Here is a 23207-nt window from a genome sequence, read left to right on the forward strand (position 1 = left end):
AATTTACCCGAGGACTTATGCTGTTCACGACTGGCTTGTCTCTGTTTTTATGATTTTTTTGGCTTGTGAGTATACATTTGTTTTTTTAATAAATTTCATATTATCATGGTAATGCATGATTTTTGCTGCTAGTATCAATATTCCCAGATCTACCAAGGGCGGCACCTCCAACTGGATTCCATATTTTGAGTGCAGCAAGAGAGATGTGAGCGCTGGTTTCTGGTTACTGATAGAAGCTCCAATGCTTGGTGTCCTGGTAGTGTCTAGATTGGGGGGGGGGCAGTCATGCCTTCTTTTATCAAGAATTAAAAATCATAGTCTCCATAGTCAATATTTTCATTTAAATTAAAACAAATGCAACATTTTGCCTTTTTAGACTGGTGATATTTTTTAAAGGATACTTACTTTTGCAACTATGTATGGTTATATTTCCTCTTATATGAATATGCAATGCTGTTATAGCTAATTATGTATAGAGATCACCGTCTTTCTTGAATAATTGATTACGTTCTGAATCCTAAAGTAGAACTTTACTGCAGCATGGGCGAGGTCTTATATTAATATTCAAGTATACGCTGCAAAATGTGACCTGAACCTAAAAGTGTCTGAAGTAACAGTGCTGTTGGTCTTAAAATTTGAATAGTGCCACCACTGGCTGTAAGCATACAATAGTCCAACAAGGGGAGTTTGTCCATCTGCGCTCCAAAATCTATCAGTGTATGACCAACCTAAGCAGTCTGTTAAAGTGTTACTAAACCCAGGACCCTGCATTCACTCTATCTGGTCTCCCACAGTACACACAACATGGAAATGCAATTATTTTAGTAAATATAAACTGCTATCAGTGTCCAACAGAGCACTGGTTAAAGCTTGTAGGAGGAGTTTTCATTCTCCCCTGATTGTCCTATGAGGCTGCATAACCACCGACCCTGTCTATCGACAGTGCTGATTGGCCCGGTGCTGACCAAATGCACTTTCCCATGAAAAACTCTCTAATAATACACACCAAACTGAGCAAGTGCAGCTTGCCCCCCCCCCCAGGCTCTGTTCTATCAGCAGATAGATTGGGGATAGTAGAAGAAGGGGAGGATCAGAGAAGACAGGATCAAACATTGTTTTTACACAATGCAGAGGATTAACCCCTAAGGTTCCACACTGAGTATAACAAGCATGCCTTACTGCATATACAGGCTGATTTTATTGTTGTGGGTTTAGTAACACTTTAACCACTTTCCAGATGCCCCATAGAAGATGTACTGCTACAGGGAGGCTGTGCTGTGCAAAATCACGTAAATATACATGCATTGCAGGGTAAGGGGCGCACACGTGCCGCCCTGTCATGCTGCTATTGGCTGCTGAGAATGTCAATCACTGGGTCCTGGCTGGCGATTCCCGCACGGAAATCGGTGATTGTCGGCAAAACTGAGAGGGGAGAGATCTGTGTGTAAACAACATAGGTCTCTCGCTTGTCAGCATGGATGTGCTACTTTCTATCTCTCTGCACAGAAGAGAGATAGAAAGCAGCAGGTCAGCTTAGTAAAACAGCACATAATACACAATAAAACACTCCCTAACACAGTTAACCCTTTGATTGTCCCAGGTGTTAAGCCTTCCGCCCACTGTCATTAGTACACTGCCAGTTCTTTTTATTAGTACTGATCACTGTATTAGTGTCACTGAAGATGTCAGTGGCAATTAGTTCCCAGTGTCAGAATGCCTGCCGCAGTCCTGCAGTCCCGCTATAAGTCTAAAAAACAGTATAAAAAAATAAATAGATGAAAATTCAAGTATATATACCACCATTTGTAGACTCTATAACTTTCACATAAACCAATTATTAATACACTTATTGGGATTTTTTTTGCAAAGACATATAGCAGAATACATTTTGGCTTAAATTTATGAAGAAATTAAATGTTTTTTATTGGATATGTTCTAAAGCAAAAAGTCAAAAGTATTGTTTTTTTTTTCCAAATCGGCAGTCTTTTTTTGTTTATAACGCAAAAATAAAAAATGCAGAGGTGACCAAATACCACCAAAAAACGCTCTATTTGTGTGAAAAAATGACTCAAATTTCATTCATGTAAAGCATTGCATGACCACGCAATTTTCAGTTAAAGTAATGCAGCGCCGTATCCCAAATAATGGTCTGGTTGGGAAGGGGGGTAAATTTTCTGGAAGGCAAGTGGCTAAGACCACTTGCACACTTTGTAACCATTTGCTAAATATGTAGGAAAATTCCTTTCCTGATGAATGACAATTTTATTTTTCACTGACATTTTTCATTTATTGTTAATCACAGAGCTGCAGCCTTAATACTTGCCACAAGTGCACTGCTTAATTATACAGTTGTTGTTTTGAATTTGGTTTAGTGAAATATTATTTGCTTAAAGAGCTTAATGCTTTTTATGACTTCCATTCCTATGTAGATAAGCTAAGCCTCTGCTTGCCTTGTGTCTATGGGAGTATTTTGCTGTATGAGCTATGTTTAGTAGGTCAGCAAGAACATTAAACTGTTCTATTTGCTGCTGGATTTAAATCAAACATTGCACTTAAAGGGAACTATAGCTTAACCAGTTGCCTACAGGGCACTTATACCCCCTTCCTGCCCAGGCCAATTTCCAGCTTTCAGCGCGGTCACACTTTGAATGACAATTGCGCGGTCATGCAACACTGTACCCATATGAAATTGTTATTATTTTTTTGTGACAGATAGAGCTTTATTTTGGTGGTATTTAGTCACCTCTGGGTTTTTTATTTTTTCTTAAACAAACCAAAAACCACTGAAAATTTTGAAAAAAAAATGTTTTTTCTTAGTTTTATTGTTATAAAATTTTGTAAATAAGTGATTTTTCTCCTTCACTGTTGTGCGCTAATGAGGGTGCAGTGATGGGCACTGATAGGCTGTACTGATGGACACTGATAGGTGGCACTGATGGGCACTGATGAGGAGGCACTGGTAGGTGGCACTGATGGGCATTGACAGGCATCACTGATGGGCACTGAAAGGCAGCACTCATATATGGCACTGATAAGCAGCACTGATAGGCGACACTGACTGGCACTGTTAGGTGGCACTGACTGGCACTGTTTAGTGGCACTGATAGGCAGCACTGATGGGCACTGATAGGCGGCACTGATGCACATTGATAGGCGGCACTGACAGGTGGCACTGACTGGCAGCACTGATAGGTGGCACTGTCTGGCATTGATAGGTGGCACTGACTGGCACTGATGGGTGACACTGAAAGGCAGCTCAGGTGGGCACTGATATGTGGCATTGATGTGCACTGGTAGGCACTGATATGTGGCATTGATGTGGCACTGAAGGGGACTGGCAGGTGGCATTGATGGACAATGACAGCTGGCACTGATGGACACTGACAGGTGGCACTGCTGGGGCTACAGATCATGAGGACACACTGATCATCAGTGCCCTGATGATCAGTGTAGAAGTCCCCTCTGAGGGATGCCGATTACCGGCTCTCCTCTCGTCTCCTCTGTCAGCGTGACAACTCGTGAGGAGAGAAATGCCGATAACCTGCATTTGCATATTTACATGAGATCAGCTGTGATTGGACACAGCTGATCACATGACCGAACCAACATCTTCGTCTCTTTCCGTTGATCGGTGATCCGCACCACCGTTCGCCGTGCTGCGCACTCCCGGAGCCACACATGCGCGGTTAGAATGGGACGACATCATATGACGTCCTCCCAGAACAAGAGAACTGCCTTGCGCCTGTCATTTCACTATATGGCGGGTGGTTAAAGTGTTATTAAACCCCGAACCCCGCATTCACTATATCTGATCTCCCACATTACACAGAATATGGAAGTGCAATTATTTTAGTAAACATAAACTGCAAAATACCTATTCTCATCAACAGTACACAGCAGTCTTGTGACTTCTATCAGTGTTCAGCAGAGCCCTACTGTAGTTAAACCTTGTAGCAGGAGTTTTCTTTCTGCTCTAGGAGGATGCAGAACCCCTGACCTCTGTCGGAACAGTGCTGATTGGCCATGTGCTGATCACATGCACTCTCCCAAAAAAATAGCAATACACACCAAACTGAGCATGCACAGAGTGTCTCCACATGATATGTCTTATCAGGAGATACGAGGGGGACGCTGAAAGAAGGGGAGAATCAGAGAAGTCAGGATCAAACTGCATTTTTACACAATGCAGAGGATTAACCCCTTAGGTTCCACAGTGAGCATAACAAGCATGCTTTACTGCATATACAGACTGATCTTACTGTTGTGGGTTTAGTAACACTATAAAGCTGTTCTCCAGGCATGCAGAAATATACACTTGTACAACATATATGTGAATAATTGTATATGCATGAGGGTTTCTAGTTCTGTTGAGGCAGACTTGTGATCCATACTTTTAGCTGACAGGGCAGTCATGTATGTGAGCTCTCTGACAACAAACCTGCAATTAAGGCAGGACTCCATGTTTTAAAAAAATTAACCATGCATAGAAGTGGGTCCTGCTGCAAATGTTGCCTTATGGAAAACACAAGCTTTCTGAGACCCACTCTGCATGGAGAACATGGGAACTCAACCAGGGGTGGACTGACAACTCATGGGGCCCCCGGGCAATAGGGGATCATGGAGCCCCTGTGCCCTTGCCCAAACTCAAAAAAGCCTATGAAAAAGGTACCAGGAGCATCTCATGGGCCCCTTACTGACCCCGGGCCCCCGGGCAATTCCCCGAGTTTCCAAATGGTCAGTCCGCCCCTGGACTCAACTCAACAAGATCCACAGACAGCATTACAGATGACATTTTGCTAGGTTTTTGTTGCAAGTAACCCATAACTCCAAAAGCCCTAACTTGGCAAGGGTAAACTATGGCAAGGGTATGCAACAGGCAATGATAGTATATGGCTCAGGGGCGGACTGACAACTCATGGGGCCCCCGGGCAATAGGAAATTATGGGGCCCCTGTGTCCTCGCCAACACTCAAACCACACCCAAAAAAGCCTGTGAAATGTATCAAGGGCATCTCATGGGGCCCCCTACTGACCCTGGGCCCTCAGGCAGTGCCCAAGTGCTCAAATAGTCAGTCCGCCCCTGATATGGCTACAAGGTGAGGGGAAATCCCCTCTTAGACAGTTGTCACCAAAACGCATATTCCCACTAAAAGAATTTCCCCTTACCACCTATTCTGGTGACAACTGCAAAATTTGGGATTTCCCATCAGTTTTTGTCTAGGTAACAGTAGTCATAAGGATAAATAGAGAAGATGATTTTCTTCAGAACACAGACAGCAATAGAAAAATCTGACAGGTTTTGAGGGCCATGTTACACTGATGATTTTGTAGAAGTTATTATTTGCTGCTGAAAATTGCTAATGCTAACAGCCATTTGTAGCTAGCGATGTAACTGCTATAATTACTGGTGATTTGTCACTAAGAAGCAATGTTTCACAGCTACAGGTCTAACTTATTCTACATCATTATATTAGTGTTCACTGTTACAAATCCCTTTGCTTTACTGATTTGTAGCTAAGCCATAGAAGTGAATGCAGAGCAAATGTAGCAGTAGATCTTGCCACTGATATGAAAAGTTACTGATTCCCTAGAAAATTATATCGACTTCATAAGTGAGCAGTCTCTACTGCTACAAAACCACCAGTGTCATATGACTTCTACATTCTAATCGAACAAAAAAAAAAAAAAGCTTTTGACTATACTTTAAAGTAGTATTAAACCTTGACTGTTTTTTTTGTATGATACTGAGCACAAACAAATAAGCATTCCCCAGTAAACTGTTAGAATTCATACCCTAGCACCTGCAATTGACAGCTTTCAATGCTCTTGATTCCTGCTGTCTCAGTGCTGCTTCCCCGAACTTCTGGTCTTCACAGGAAAGGGGCTAACAGTGGACAGTGCAGTCTCCAGCCAGTCTGTAAACTTGGAGAAGGGAGGGGGAGAAGCAGGGGAGTGCTTGTCATCCTAGGCTATGAGAATGTGTGTTTCCATTGATGCACACAGTGTAAGGAGACACAACTCTAGTCCTGCATGCAAGCAGTGGTTTATTTACAGTATGTTTTTTGCTGCCCTAGGCAACACAAAAATCAGATGCCCCCCCCCTGCCCGGAGGAGAGAGCCTGACGTCAACCAACACCAGATCCCCTACACCCCCCCCGAGAGAGCCTGACAGTGACCCACAACACCCTTGCCCCCCCATCCGAGAGAGCATTCCACTAATACACATACACAACCCCAGCAACAGAGAGAAAGACACTCACCTTCACAGCTCCGGACATCCCCAGGAATGAGAGTCAGGCTCTGCATACACCATCAAGCAGCCTGTAGCTTATTTCTCCTATGGATCACAGCAGTGCAGTTCATTCTGCACTTCTGTGACCCATTTTCAGCCAACAGTGGGCTAAAACCTGCTTTCAGCTAATGTCACAGAGCCAGTCCAGGATCTAAAACGATCCCGACCATATGGTCAAAATCCCACCAGAATCCTAGACCGGCAACTGGCTCAGCCTCTCATCGAACCGCTGAGAACTTGAGCCAGCCACTCCTGCCCCCTCCACAGCCCTGCGCACCATTGATTCCTGGAGAGCAGAACAGAGAGCCAGTGACTGATGGTCACGACAGCATCAGCTGTCACGGGTCTCTGCCTCCTCATCGGCTGAGATAGCAAGCGGGAGCCATTGGCTCCCGATTCTGTCATTCACAGTCAGTCAGTCAATGAGGAGAGAGGGGGCGTGGCCAAGCTGCGGCTCCATATGTGAATGGACAAACAGAGCAGCGGGTGCCCGCTGGGAGCACCCGACAGAAAAGAAGGAGCCAGGAGTGCCGGTAGGGAGCCCCAAGAAGAGGAGGATCCAGGCTGCTCTGTACAAAACCACTACACAGAGCAGGTAAGTATAAAAATGTTTGTTATTTTACAAAATAAATAAGAACCTTTAGTATCGCTTTAATATAGAACTACAGTCAAAACTGCTTTCCCTGATTTTGGCTTCTTATTGCTGACTGCCTTTGATAATGGGATCTAGACGCACGATTTGTCTTGGTGATGATTGTCACTGGTAGAAAAAGTGAAGGGATACCCACATTTTTCCAGTAGAGACACCTGTTCTGATGATAACTGTCAAAGGTGGGATTATCCCTAATTTTGGTGACAGGTAATTTACAAACCTGAGGGAGCTTTGGGTCTTTCCCACTTAGTCTAAAACTAAAAAAAGCTTTGACTAGAGTTACACTGTATATAAATATGAGGGCCGTACCAAAAGTAATGCAAAAGGGGAAAAAACTTTTGTATGAATTTAGATAGATAGTTCAAATTTCACCTGTTGGTAGAGTAATTCTTTCTCTATAGTAACTCTTCTTCTTTTTCATTGCAAGTAAATAATGAATTCCAAACAGAAGGAACATGATATCACTGAGTTCTTGATGAAGGAGGGCTACAGGCTGTCCGACATCCACAGAAGGCTACAGAATGTTTACGGAGATGACACCATTGACAAGAGTCACCAATGATAAGACATTGCTCCTGTCAATGGTGTGTAGTTCTACCCCCTTAAGAGCCGCTGGGTATTTTGGGTTCCCTGTCTGTTCTGAGCCTGTTTTGGAAGTACCACTCCTGCTGATACCACCATGAAGCCTTGACCAGAGGGACTCCCTGGCTTTGAATCATAAAATAAACCCACAGTTTAAGGTGAACAATTATTCAGATAGTACTAAGGTCAGAGTATAGGGAGTACAAGCATAAAAAAAGAATGACAATAGATGTGCAAAGAAATTAAACTCTCTAAAAGGTTTAATAAAATAATAGAGCATGGTATCACTTTAAGTAAACCCAAATGTCCTGCAGGATCAGAATTTAAACATCAATTCCAGCTTTTAAGATATCTCACCCCAAGTGAGCTGAAGTGAACTATCAAGATGCTAGGCTAACTCACTTTTGGGTTCTCAATAGCTGGGAACTGGGTTTAATGCTTGAGATTAATATTTTTTTTATAAGCAATAATGTCCCCTTTGTATCTCATTAAAGAATGGTGGCAAATCTTCTTTGAGCTTGATGAGGCCCTAGCTGGTGCACATTAAGGTTAAGATCCTTTTTTGTGTAAGAGCAAGTTTTCCTCAAGATGGCACGGCAACAGAAGGATTCATTTTGAGTGGTGTTGAAACTGTGTAAGGTCTCTTTAACACAAAAGAATAAGGCAAGAGTTGGCTAAAATTGAAGAAAGGGGTGGAAGCAGCCTTCAGCAGAGGTTAAACCCTTAAGGACAGTGAACTAGTTTGTAGTATTTGCAGCGTGAGCAGTAGTCTCTCTGTTGGAGGGTCCCCGTGTTCTCTTGATCCTTCTGTTAAAAAGCAATGCAGATGGAAGTACTATGATCCACCTGCCTGCAGGCTTTACTGTCCTGCTTGTCAGCGATACCAGCAGTCTGCAATCCTTCTTTCCTTCTCCATGAAACAGCCCAATCCAGCCTGGATCCTCAAGTCCTGCATGGCCTTCTCCACACACAAGTCCTCCATCTTTCACTATCTACTTCCTTCCGGTAAAGTTCCCAGGCTTCTCAATATATATGCTCTTCTGGGAAATGTAGTTTGTTCACTCCCTGTCTGAATGCAGAAGTCCTGCTACCAGCACACAAGTTCAACAAGGCTTTGCTTCAATAAAGTCTGAATAACTGAACCGCAAAACACTGCCATCTGTGGTTAATTAACATCCTGCAATCAGTACTAGTGCAGTGTGTTACAGGTGTAATCTCTGTAAACATTCTGTAGCCTTCTATGGATGTCGGACAGCCTGTACCCCTCCTTTGTCAAGAACTCAAGGATAACATGTTGCTTCTGCTAGGAATCCATTATTTACCTACAATGAAAAAGAAAACGAAGAAGAGTTTCTATAGAGGTAGAGTTACTCTACCAACATATGAAATGTATACAATCTCTGTAAGTTGATAAAAAAGGTTATGCCCAATTTTGCTTTACTTTTGGTACAACCCTCATATGTTTCTGGCAAGTGGCTAACAAATGTTGCTAAATGAACACACACCACATAATGAACATAGTGTTATAGTGGCGCTAAATGAATAATAAAGTGATAAAGTAGATACCACAAAATAAATGTGAACAATGAAACAAATTAAACATCCATGATTGACGTGCTACCTATGAGACCCCTATGAGTAAGTCGTAAGTGACGAAACGCGTCAGATGGTGATGTTGCTGCACCTGAAAGTGACGTGGACCATAACCGGAAGTGACGCGACAGCGTCAGTTACCAACAAATCAGAGGTGGTAAGAGCACCTGGTCTATGATCACTTCAGGCTTATCCATGGTCAAATTATTTGGGCTTGTTTTACTCGTTTGCTTGTGAGTAATGTCCATTCACTAAATTAAAGGATCTCGGTTTTTATACTATACCACTGGATTGTCTCTCTGTTTATGTTTTACATGGTATATCTTGTGGCAGTGGAGTTTCTTTATTATGCAATGTCTAAGCACCATCTATAACTGGGAAGATTATCCCAGGAAGCTTGTCTGCCAACCACGAGAGTGGAAGGCAATTATCTGTGGTGAGTGTACATCCATGTGGGGGATTTCTGTGAAGCACTTGGGTATCAGACTAAAGCACGTGGTGACGGAAAAGAATTGAGTTTATGGACTTTGGATCACTATATTATGTTTTTTATGGACTTTTGATCGCTATAATTGAAATTAATTTTTTAGCATGTCAATCACTGATGTTTAATTTGTTTCATTGTTCACATTGATTTTGTGGTATTTACTTTATCACTTTATTATTCATTTAGCGCCACTATGACACTATATTCATTATGTGTTGTGTGTTCATTTATTCATCATGGTCTATATAAAGTGGCAGCTTTTCACATATTGATCACATTCAGTGCAATATAATAGGTGTTGATAATTATCTGGATTTTATTATCACATTTATTTCTTTATAGTTAATGTTGCTAGTCTAATTCCATATTTGTCTTTTCTCTCTTGTGTTTTAGCATTTCAGGGAACATTTGGATAAACTTTCTGCAAAAGGAATTGGAATGTTGGACAATGCATTGAATGAAGCCTTTGATTTGTTGAGTGAAGTAAGTATTTGCTCATCCACAGGTCTTACCATTTTCCCTTTTGATATGTTACTGTGTGCTTTTATAGATAATTGAAGAGTAATAAAATTACAAGCAATTTTGAAAACCTATTTGTACATTGAAATTGACGGATATTGTACGGAGCTGTCAGTTGTCCTCATCAGATGTCACAGTAATACTCGGAAATGTTGACACATAATAAGATTTTTTTTTTTTAAAGCAGCTTTTGATGCCGTTAATCAACAATTAAGTTTGGACGAATGCCACCTCTGTAATTATCCCTTCTTTTCAGTTGGAACGTATCAGCTCATGTTTGTTGACACTAATATATTCTAAGACTTCTATAAATATATAGCTTTTCCATCTGGAAGGTATTCAATGTTTCTTAGAAAATCCACCAACATAGACTGTTCAGTAAAATGTACCTCCCAGCCCCCCAGAACAGAAGCAAATAATAGTTTTTGATGTTTTTATGTAATTATGTTTTTCATTGCAGCCAATTAAATAAAAATCAGTTACTTTCAATGGCTGATAATCACAAATTCTTAAAAGCATTTGTTGCTTTGAATTAGTTGCATACAAACAATTGAATCAGTTATGGACTTAATTGTGTTTGATCACAAAAAACTTGTCAATGGTATTGAAGTGAATAATATACTCCAACCGTAGTGCTTTAATGTTCTTGACAGTGTGTGTGTTTTTTAGTGATGTCTAAGTCATTTTCGTCAGGAATCTGAAAAAGAAAAACCATTTCTGACTTACATTTGGGAAATAAGTGTTTGGATGTATAACAGTTCTGAAAATGTACCTCTGTATTAAGATGCAACCACTTGCAGTGCACTTTGCAGCAGAACTTAGGTCATGTTGCCTAGGCTTAACCTATATATCTTACCTATACATTAAATAGTCACTGTCACCTACCCATTTAAAAGTGCTTTTATAGCCAAGCTCCCCAACCACGTATATATACCTTACCCTACTTCCTATTGCTACGTCCCTGCTGCAGATACCCACCCTGAGAATTCGCCTGTTGTTGGACGGCACTATAACTTGCTAGGATGGATGATATCACTGCCCCCTTGCCCGAGAAGCAGGGATGCAGTAAGACATTGCTGGAAAGGTGAGTATACTTTGCTAATGGGTAGGCACTGTCAATTTGCCCTAAATGGGTAGGTGGCAGTGTCTTTTTAATATATATTGTATATTTTATATATATAGGTTAGGCTTCAGCAACATAACCTAAGTTCTGCAACAATGTGTGTTGTGTCTCTGTATAAATATATTGGAACATAAAATATACTGTATAAGAATTGCTAGAATTGAAGTTTCCTGTTTTTTTTCTTTTTTGGCTGAAAAAAGAGTGCTTGTAGGTTCTGACAGTCCCCAGCACAGATATTGTTTTTTTTAAGAATTTTTTTTAGAATTTTTATTGTACAAAACAATAAGAAACAAATAATAAAAAACAAATAATAATAGGGTACATAAATGGGAGCCAACATACCTGCAGCATCAATTACAACATGTAGTTCAGTACCCATGAAGTCCACATTCCAACAGGCATAAAGGTGAAGTGCAGCATTTATAACATGCTTGGGGTACATTCAAGAGAACTAACAGTCCCCAGGGATACACCAGTGCGTACCCAAGTGCTGCGATGGAGTGCCCCATGCACAAAAAAAAGGGATAAAAGGAAAGAGAAAAAACACACACAGGAATAAAAAAAAATGGTACAAATGACCTATCTTATCCGTACGACCTCAGCTGTACCGCCCCACCAGTGAATAGGGCAGCTAAGCCATAAAGTACCTCCTCAAAGTGACTAGCCATCAAAATGTGCCAACTTAGTCACATTAAGGAGGCAGCAATACAGTTAGCGAACCTAAAGTGTATCCGAAGAGGACGGTAACAAAACTGAACTCCACCCAATCTCCCACCATGGCCTGCCACTAAGCCAACAACTAGAGAAAAAAAAAGATTAAGTCTGTTGGTTTGCTTGGACAAGTTGATGGACTAATAGGGTGATATCCAGACTAGAGGGGGTTGCATCAGATCCAGTGCCCAGCGGAAGAGAAAATGGGCCTTCGATTCCCTACATGTAGCCACCCACTCCTGGGCCTCCATGATTTCCGTGGCCTTCTTAATCCAGTCACCATGACTAAGAATGGAAACGCTCTTCCGATGTATCGGAATTAAATGCTTAGCTGCATTAAGCATGTGAGGAAGAGCATTACGTTTATATAGAGCTAGTGGGATAGTGGGGGCATGGATCAAGAAGTGCGACGGTGAGATGAGGAGGTCTACCTCTAGAATCCCATATCTACTCCCAATAGGACCTGATCTTGGGACATTCCCACCGCATATGAAGGAGCGTACCCCTCTGTCCACATCCTCTCCAGCATAGATTAGAGGGAGAGGGGGAAAATAAAGGCAAGGGCCGTAGGCTCTTGGTTCCACCTGGTTAACAGTTTATAGTTATTTTCTTGTGTTTTCATTTTCACAGAGCTAGAGTGAGTCAGGTAGAATAAATGGAGCAGCTGGTGGGGGGGGGGGGGGGTGAGAGGGAAAGGAACAGAAGGAGGGGAGGGTGGGAGCGGTAAGGAAGGTGACACAGGGATTCTAGTCCGCCAGTTGCCCATCCCTATCCATATCTTTCAACTCGAGGAAACACCCCCCCAGGGTGGCCTAGTGTTACACTGATAGTAAAACAGCTCCAGGATCACTTACAGAGGTATCCTAAGTTTTGGCCCAACATACTGGCCAATAGCAGGAGTGAAGAGGAGTCAGGGCATTCCAAAAGGAGCTCCCTATAGGACATGGATTCCTGGAAATGTTTCCAGCACAACCAGGTTCGGGTGTATATCGAGATTATATTACTTTTTTAATAAGAAATAAAATTATCTTGGACTTTTTATCACATGTTGGTCTGGTGTTCCTTACTGTATTTTTATGGTTTTAGCTAAACCACAACCCATTCCTGCATTGCTCCTCTTTTCCTAGTTTCTACTCTAGCTTCTGTTGCAGCTATACACACACTGTCTGTAGTAACATCTCTGACAGGTTTCTCCCCACTATGATATAAAGGGGACTGCGCTGTAAAGGGGCACTGTATTCAATACAGTGCCCCTCTACAGTGCAGTCCCCTTTATATCACACTGCTCCTTTACATTACTATGCGGAGGGCCGACTCTGTGAATATTCCATCACCAACTGCCCCATTAAAGCCCTTGCAACACCCCCCCCCCCCCCACCCCCAGAAAAATTGGCTGCTCAGTATAAAATGCTCAGGCCTATTTTTGTCCCAGTCCGGGCCTGGTCTAGGGAAAGCTGAGGTCAGAACCCAGAATCCACAGAGCAAGGTCAGGAACAAACCATGTCAGCAGTGGAAGATCAGTCAGTACAAACAGGAACACAAGAACATGGATCACAGGAAGCTGAAGAACATCTAGTGATTAGTACACAGCAGAGTCTCCTTTAAATAGGCAGCTTGGCGCCAATGCACGAGGACACAGAAATGAGCCTACATGTCAGTGCATGATGGATATTAGCCTGAGCTCGTCTGTGTGCTGGTACACATGCATGAGCATTAGCTGCAGGGGAATGAGCATTGTATGTAGAAGAATTAGAATTAGCTGTACTAGTTTCCTGACACTTTCTTCACAGTCTTCACTACACCCCAATCATGCATGCATTTGTTCACAATGCTCTCCACCCCATTCTCTCTCCACAGTGCCATATGTATGCAGTATGTACCGTTCTCTGATCCCCTATGCTTTGCGCTATACCTTAATTTGAGGCATTGTAGCTACTGTATTGTGTCCCAGTGTCTTTGAAATTGTGCATTACCTTTCTCCTCATTGCTGTCCTTTCTATCCTATGTTATATTGTATGCTGTCGATGATTTGATCACATCATGCCTTCTCTTGATTCTCATTTCATTCCCAGTCCATTATTATCTTCTCTTTGCCAGTATTCTTTCACCTCTTCCTCTCCATGATTGTTTACTTTCTTCCCTTTTGTACTCTCCCCAGTACTTTTTTCTAATGTATACGAGTCCATTATACAGTTGCAAGAAAAAGTATGTGAACCCCTTGGGATTATGTGGAGTTTTGCATGAATTGGGCATAAAATGTGCTCTGAACGTCATCTAAGTCACAACAATAGAAGAACACAGTCTGCTGAACATAATACTACACAAACATTAGATGTTGCCATGGTTTAATTGCACATAACATGTAAACATTCACAGTGCAGGGAGGAAAAAGTATGTGAACCTTTGGACTTAATAACTGCTTGACCCTCCTTTGGCAGCAATAACCACAACCAAACGTTTCCTGTAGTTGCAGATCAGACCTGCACAACGATCTGGAGTAATTTTGGACCACTCCTCTTCACAAAACTGTTTCAGTGTAGCAATATTCTTGGGATGTCTGGTGTGAATCGCTCTCTTAAGGTCATGCCACAGCATTTCAATCGGGTTGAGGTCAGGACTCTGACTGGGCCACTCCAGAAGGCGTATTCTGTGCTGTTGCAGCCATTGTTTTGTTGAATTACTTGTATGCTTTGGGTCATTGTCCTGTTGCATCACCCATCCTCTGCGGAGCTTCTGTTGGCGGACAGATGGTCGTACGTTTTCCTGCAAAATGTCTTGATAAACTCTGGAATTCATTTTCCCATCAATGACAACAATCCGTTCAGGCCCTGAGGCAGCAAACCAGCCCCAAACCATGATGCTCCCTCCGCCATGTTTTACAGTGGGGAAGAGGTTTTGATGTTGGTGTGCTGTGCCTTTTTTTCTCCACACATAGTGTTGTGTGTTCTTCCCAAACAACTCAATCTTGGTTTCATCTGTCCACAGTATATTTTGCCAGCAGTGCTCTGGAACATACAGGTGCTCTTTTGCAAACTTCAAACGTACTGCAATATTCTTTTTGGACAGCAATGGCTTCCTCCGTGGTGTCCTCCCATGCACTCCATTCTTGTTTAATGTTTTCCTTATTGTAGATGTGTCAACAAAAATGTTAGCATGTGCCAGAGATTTCGATAGGTCTTTAGCTGACACTCTGGGATTCTTCTTTACCTCATGCAGCATTCTGTGCTGTGCTCTTGCAGTCATTTTTACAGGACAACCACACCTACGGAGAGTAGCAACAGTGCTAAACTTTCTCCATTTGTAGACAGTCTGTCTTACCGTGGACACATGAACATCAAGGCTTTTGGAGATACTTTTGTAACCCTTTCCAGCTTCATGCAAGTCAACAATTCTTGGTCGTAGGTCTTCTGAGAGCTCTTTTCTGCGAGGCATGGTTCACATCAGACAGTGCTTCTTGAAACCAGTAAACCCAAAACAGGTGTGTGTCTTTTAAGGGCAGGACAGCTGTCAGCAACACATTCAATATCATCACACTGATTGGAGTCAAGGTTGGCTCACTCCTGGCTCCAATTAGCTCTGGGAGAAGTCATTAAGCTAGGGCCTCACATACTTTTTCTTCCCTGCACTGTGAATGTTTACATGTTATGTGCAATTAAACCATGGCAACATCTAATGTTTGTGTAGTATTATGTTCAGCAGACTGTGTTCTTCTATTGTTGTGACTTAGATGACGTTCAGAGCACATTTTATGCCCAATTCATGCAAAACTCCACGTAATCCCAAGGGGTTCACATACTTTTTCTTGCAACTGTAACTCATTTAGAAGTCAAAAACAAATACGTCTAAATGAACTCACTCCTGAACAGACAGTATTGGATACACATTTGCTATGTGCACTAAAACAATTCATATAACCTTATAATATATGGTTTCCTCTACAAGCTAATTGTACTGCTGCAGTGTAACAGAAATAATTCACCAAAATCCCTGGACCGTTCTGAACCAGTTGGTGCCATAATAGAGTACTCTTCATCATGAGCCGACATCTGCTTCTTGCTTGGAAATACCAGACCACTGATGCTGTTATATAAAATTAGGCATCCCTTCAGACATGCATTTTCTCCTTTTCTGCCCCAACATATTACATTCATAATGCTGCACAAGCTAATTATCTCTGCTTGATAATTCACATATTTCATTTTGCAGCTTGAAAATAACCTTTTCAAGTTTTTTTGCTTGATTTTTCATGATTTCAGTAGTCTATAAACAGGAGAAAAATGGATTAAAGACCTAAGTTTAGTAAAAAAAAAAAAAAGTAAAAAAAAATAATCACAAGGGACATTACATATAGCAATGCAAGTTATCTCTTCCAATCCCCCTTCCGCTACAGTCATAAACTTTCAGTGCCAGGCTCCGCCGGTCCTCATAGAGCACTTTTCATTCATAAAAACTACAGTACATTTTTTATGAATGAAGGGGAGGGGGAATTAAAGGTGGTCATTGTCAGCAATCTTGATGAGTGCATAAGATTGGTTTTTCAGTTTTATTTATTTCCTTGGCATGGGAAAATTTTGGCCGTGGGAGTAGGAGAGAATGAGAGGACACAAGATTTCAAATAAAACAGCAGAAAGCAGCACAAAGGACACATCACATTGACCATAAGTAATGTCTCTTGTGCTGATTTTTAAAAACATATTTTTACTAAACTTAGGCTTTAAAGAGACACCATAATCTTGCTAATGCCCTCCTGATTTACTGATACTCACTTTATCAGGGGCTTCCCCACCACTCCTTCCCCTGTTGCAGCTGGGATACTATCTGGCTCTTTCTGATATGGGGGAGTGTGTGACATCCATGTGACAAAGGCTAGGCCCTAGCACTTTCAAATGAACAATGGAGTGATGACCTCTACTCACCTACACCAGTGATTTTATTGCCAGTGGGTCAGCGAAGGACAGCAACCTGGATTAATATGGGCGGGCTGGGGGGTTGCAGAGACACTGCCATTTTGCCTTGACAGTTAAGTGATTTAGGAAATGTAGGGTGTAATGAACTGTTATTATCTGTGTAGGAGTATAGCTGGACAGATTAGAAAAGGAAGATTGATGAGCTCAACCTCCCAAGGTGCAGTTAGAAGCCATTGAGCTGCCTATGCTATACAGTATATATGACTAGGAACAGAATCCATTTTTTATATTTGTTTTTATCATATACTTTTTTTGGGACAGCCTGTTTTGGCTGTGTTGTTGGGATCCCATTATCCCATTCATTATTCCTCTTTGAAATTACAAATAACTAAAAAAGCTTTTATTGAGAAACAATGTTTACACTTGCTCAAACCCCCACACAACAGGTAGACCAATGACTCTTGCTCAAGCATTGATTTTTACATTATTTTAAAATAGTTTTAAAATAAAAGTAACTAAATATTCTTCATAAATGCTTATTTTACAATCTTTACTTTGATAATTATATCTATATATCCCCTGAGTACAGGTTAGGCAGCTTGTGATAGGTACATGTCAATGTGTGTGGCAATCAGTCAGGTTTAATCTGATTTTTCCTCATCCTAAAGTAACAAAAAAAAACTGTTTGCTATGGTCTATTGGACTTTGCACAGGCATTGACTTGTGTTCCACCTTAATCTAAAAGTCTAAATCAGATTCAGAATGTGGCCCGTAAAATCAATCTGAACACTTTACACGTTTTACAAACTAGTTAGGTCTTCAGATACTGTTTATTTGCCTGAACATTCCTATTGTACTGAAAAATATAGTCAGTGTTACCCAATGATGTAATTAATGCTCTTGTGTGACAATGTATAATTTAACTGGGATTGTGACAAATTGACTGGTTATGGTTCCACAGTTCAATCACACAGGAGAAGGAAGCATCTGCAGTCAAGCTATCATGCTCATTGCTGATGGGGCTGTCGACACATATGATACAATATTTGCCAAGTACAACTGGCCTGACCGGAAGGTAAGTGAAAAAAGAACAAGCCCTAACATTTAAAGCTGGTGAATATATTAATTCTGTTGACTTGGTCAGAGTTGAAATACATTGTTTAAGTCTAAGCAAACCTTTCCGGAGAAACATCAGGTTTGGAAGTTAATGCTTATTCCTCCATTCACAAAATACTATTGCAATTATTTACAGTATAATTATAGGCTCCTGTATGACAATCTAGTAGGTCCTGAATGCAGTTACTTTATGATGGCTTAGCCTCATGAAGTAAACCAAAATTTATTTTACCGTCCCTGACTGATCCAAATACTCCATTGTTGTCTCATGTTTTCCTCTCAGACACTACAGCTCACAGTGGGAGGGTTTTAGAAATAGAGACAGTGCTGCCAATCAAGATAGCAGTGGGCAGGACTAAGTATGGCCAGGTGCTAATTGACAAGCTACAGAATCAGCAGTGACAATGCTGATAGCCATGCCCCTTGCAACAGGTTTTCATCCCACTTTAATGGAAAGGCACAGCCTACATAAGAATGGCAACTCTACTCTGAATTCAAGAACAGTTCCACATCATTGCCACACCATCTCAGGAAGCTGAATTAGGAGGGCTTCACTGTAAGGATCAACAGGTATTTGTGGGACCTTTCAGGAAGATTAAGAGAAAACTGGAAGTACAGATGCAGTCCTACAGCACATATTTTGAATAGGAGGTCATTGTTCTACTTTAAATTAGTCTCTGGTAAGGACAATAGAATGGTATTCTGTTAAACTCTGTGTGACTATTGGGAAACAATGTGTGGCAATTCAGCTGCACCAACTGGTATCCCCCGTCTAATGAGAGTGCCTAGCTACTGATGCAGTTTAATTGGAAGAGCTTAGCAATAAGTGATGCCAGGTTTCAGTGTCACATACATGTATGAGGATCCTGAGTTGATGGGGGTGGCTTCTCACACAATTCCCATTTGAGCACCCCTGGAATTTGGAAAAGGGTTTTGAAAGGGTGATGGAAGGGTGAAGGTGCCAAGAAGCTGGAACTTTGAAGCTCTGGTATCAAGTAAGCAGAAACACAGCAAATGGGGCATGCAGAATACATCAAGTCCAGCTGTGAGCGATGTCGGATCACAAGTTGAGTTCGGTAACAGTCAAGTAAGAAGGCACCAAATCATAAGCAAAATTAAAGTCACCAACAAGCAGAGGTTGGCAACATACGGGCAGCGAAGTATAGTGTCAATAGGCTAAATCTTGGTCAGAAGTCCAGGCCGAGGTTGATAACCAAGATGGGCAGCAAACATAGGCAGGCAAGAATGATGTATCAGCAGGTCAAAGGAAAGCTGGGTCAATAGCAGGGTCTAGCATAAGGTTCAGGATCAAGAATAACAGCAACTTAGGCTGAAAGACCATTCAGAAATGATCCAATGTAGAGGCCTGGTTTAAAGGGCCCACTAGGTGCCAACTCTCCATGAAGGATGTGCCTGTACATTCACGTGGACATTTAGTTAGGGTTCCATGCCAGCGGACGTATGCTTGAGTCTTATGGCTGGTAGGACCTTTCTGATGGCTGGCATGATGTTCCTCACAGTTGGCACCAAAGTGAAACCAAAGCAGGAGGGATACATGAAGGGCTTTTCTGGCTAATAACCATAACAGCAAGCATCCCCTGGAATTAACAAAGAATGTTACAGACACTCTTTAAAAGTGTGTCTCATGTCTGCATGACACATTTTGGTGCACGTGTTGGAAACAATGACATGAGCTTGTTTTAAAGATGCACCAGAGTTGCTAGACATGCAACACAATTTACTACAAGATGAATTGAGTAATATTTACCTCATTTTCTTGGATCAAATATGGTGGTATGTTTTTGTTGTAGCCATATTGGGAAGAACTTTATGAATCTGTTGCATAAATCAGATTTATTCAATGGAAATATTACACATCTTTTATGAATTTGGCTCAGTAGTTCCATGTACAGCTATAATACCAGAATTATGCTGCAAAGCCTTTATTGAAAGTCACCATCTTGTGTTTTCAGTTGTTCAGCAGAGCTTTTATTTCAAAATGGAGCACAGGTTCAATTTAACACACATACCATATAAATCATAATCTGTATTTGTTTGAGCGTGGGTTTGGAGTTGTGTTTAATATACATGGCAGACCCTGTATAATCATAGCAATGAATGGGCAGCTTTCTCAGTCTGGTGATTCTAGACTGTCAGGACTTAGTGTGATCATCTGAATCACCCAACACAACAATATGGTACACACCTAAAGAACATATCCTTCCTTCTATTCAAAAAGGAAACAATCAATGAATGACCACATTGTATACCTTAAGGGGTAGAGGATCTCATTTTTGGGACAATTGGAAATGCTTGTTATTATTGTAATTTTTCCATGGCATCATTATAGTGAGCGCTGCTCAGCTCTCTTTCATTATTTGCAATTATTGGGTTGTGTGTGGACATCTTAAGCTTAGTAGTTACTTATGTAAGAAACAACTTACTGGTTTCCATATACATTAGATCCTTGGGAAGGATTAGAACCCCTGTCAGGTTTTCCTGTTATCCGGGGCTCCATTAGAGAGGTTTTCCATCATTTCCATTTCCTTAGACAACCTTTTACCTTCTTTAAGTACCTAGTGGATAGGGCTGAGAAGAGCCTAGCCTCTGTTGCATGAAGATATCAGCCAGGGTGTAGAGATAAGCTTATTTGTTTGGTGAAACAATAAAAGGCTGACTGAGGTTCTAGCATTCCCCTACTTAACCTAAAAACAGTAAGATGATAGGAGTTCTAATCCTTCTCTATTCTTTACAATACTAAAACAAAAAAAGGTTATAGATACATTTTAACTGTTAACCACAAAACTTTAACATATGTTATATAATATATATTATCTCTATCAGTATTGCTTTATATTGGGACTATCCGTGGATAACGTCATTGAACACCACCCTATACACCAAATCCAGGTGGTCTCACCTTACTACTGAGCTCTATGTGTACAGAGGGAGGACTGATGCTCCAAAGCCTTTACAAAAGGCAGGCATTTGCAGCGTACATTTGAATGTTAGGCTCATGTAATTTTAACTCGTTAGATGTGAACCTTCAATGCCAGGCACCCAATGAATTTATGTGACTTCTAGGCCTTAGTTCTAAGTAGAACTAAAATAGAAGGCGTTTTCTATTAAGCAAGTAGATGGTGGAAGCCAAAATAATGACTATTCTCTGCAAGTAACTGCAATATTTGTTATTGATTTCTTTCTCCCTGGAAAATGCTTGTTTTTCACTGTTACACTGTTTTATGGTTCCTGAAGTTTACTTTACACTTAAAGCTCAGTGGGTTATTATACCTGGACAAGTCCTGTTCACTGGTGTCATGAGTAAACAGAGCTTTCATCATATTTGACACCATAGATGTCACTTGCAAACCTTAAAATAAACTCTTTTATCTTTTTTTTTTTTTTACATTTTAAAGCACAGTATTTGTGCAATACAAGTGAAGATGCTTTGATATTGTAGAAAAATCAATGAGATCATCTTTAGCAGTGGGTGGGAGACAACAGGTGTGATTAAAGAGCATTGAAACCTATGACAGGGATAATTGTTGAAGATGACAAAATACAGCAAAACAATTGTCTGTGATCTTTAAAAAAAAAAAATTTAAAACCTGTGAAGTGTGTGGAAAATGACAAAATCCTAATTTTTTGTACATTTTATAATATTGGAGGATAGATGCAAAAATTAGCACCTTCATATTGAGCAATCATATATGGACAAAGAACTAGCATTGTGAAAAAGGTCATTGTATGGGTGGCTGTTATTTGTATTTATTGAACGTCATGTTATCGTTTGCTTTTTTATCTTTTAAAAAGCACATTTTTGGTGTTATTGTAATATATATATATATATATATATATATATATATATATATATATTTATACATAGCCAAAAGTTTGTGGACTCCGGACAAAAAAACCTATATTTTTGACTTTTTGCTATTAAACATGTCCAGTAAAAAAAATTGAAAAAATCTAGTTTTCTCATATATTTAGGCCAAAATGTATTCTGCATCATGTCTTCATTACAAAAAATCCCAAGGCATGTATATTAATTGGTTTACATGAAAGTTATAGTGTTTACAAATGTGTATGTATATATATATATATATATATATATATATATATATATATACATATTGGTGCGTTTGTCCGGAGTCCACAAACCTTTGGCTATGTGTATATATATATATATATATATATATATATATATATATATATATATATATTACAATAACACCAAAAATGTGCTTTTTAAAAGATGAAAAAGCAAAAGATAACATGACGTTCAATAAATACAAATAACAGTCATCCATACAATGACCTTTTTCACAATGCTAGTTCTTTGTCCATATATAATTGCTCAATATGAAGGTGCTAATTTTTGCAAGAAATCTTTGGACAAAGCATACAAATATATTTTAGACCATCATTTCTCAATGTTTTTGTCAGTTGCACAAACCTTTAAAAGTATGCAAAATCTCAAGACGTGCCAGTCTAAAATGTAAAAACAAAACAAATGTTACTTATCAATGTAAAAGCTGGACCTGGAACAATGCACACATCTGTCTTAATGATATTAACTGCTTCCCGTCCGCCCTATAGCAGTTATACTGCTACAGGGCGGCACGGGTGCGCAAAATCACATATATACAGTTGCAAGAAATAGTATGTGAATCCCTTGGGAATACGTGGAGTTTTGCATGAATTGGGCATAAAATGTGCTCTGAACGTCATCTAAGTCACAACAATAGAAGAACACAGTCTGCTGAACATAATACTACACAAACATTAGATGTTGCCATGGTTTAATTGCACATAACATGTAAACATTCACAGTGCAGGGAGGAAAAAGTATGTGAACCTTTGGACTTAATAACTGGTTGACCCTCCTTTGGCAGCAATAACCTCAACCAAACGTTTCCTGTAGTTGCAGATCAGACCTGCACAATGATCTGGAGTAATTTTGGACCACTCCTCTTCACAAAACTGTTTCAGTGTAGCAATATTCTTGGGATATCTGATGTGAATCGCTCTCTTAAGGTCATGCCACAGCATTTCAATTGGGTTGAGGTCAGGACTCTGACTGGGCCACTCCAGAAGGCGTATTCTGTGCTGTTGCAGCCATTGTTTTGTTGAATTACTTGTATGCTTTGGGTCATTGTCCTGTTGCATCACCCATCCTCTGCGGAGCTTCAGTTGGCGGACAGATGGTCGTACGTTTTCCTG

The 23207-nt window shown here is 40.6% G+C and overlaps 1 protein-coding gene across 3 annotated transcripts in view; it reads left to right on the forward strand.

Moving 5' to 3' along the window:
• Positions 1 to 23207, forward strand: part of CACNA2D3 (calcium voltage-gated channel auxiliary subunit alpha2delta 3) — a 1248789-nt gene that overhangs the window by 599367 nt on the left and 626215 nt on the right. For all 3 annotated transcript variants that reach the window (XM_089681870.1, XM_089681868.1, XM_089681867.1), the window contains 2 exons: positions 9999 to 10088; positions 17827 to 17940. In XM_089681870.1, coding sequence (XP_089537996.1) covers positions 9999 to 10088; positions 17827 to 17940 — 204 coding nt within the window. The remainder of the gene's footprint in view (positions 1 to 9998; positions 10089 to 17826; positions 17941 to 23207) is intronic.

Source organism: Staurois parvus, unplaced genomic scaffold (assembly GCF_062004578.1).
Source record: "Staurois parvus isolate SC_StPar_1 unplaced genomic scaffold, SC_StPar_1.0 ptg000282l, whole genome shotgun sequence".
NCBI lineage: Eukaryota > Metazoa > Chordata > Amphibia > Anura > Ranidae > Staurois > Staurois parvus.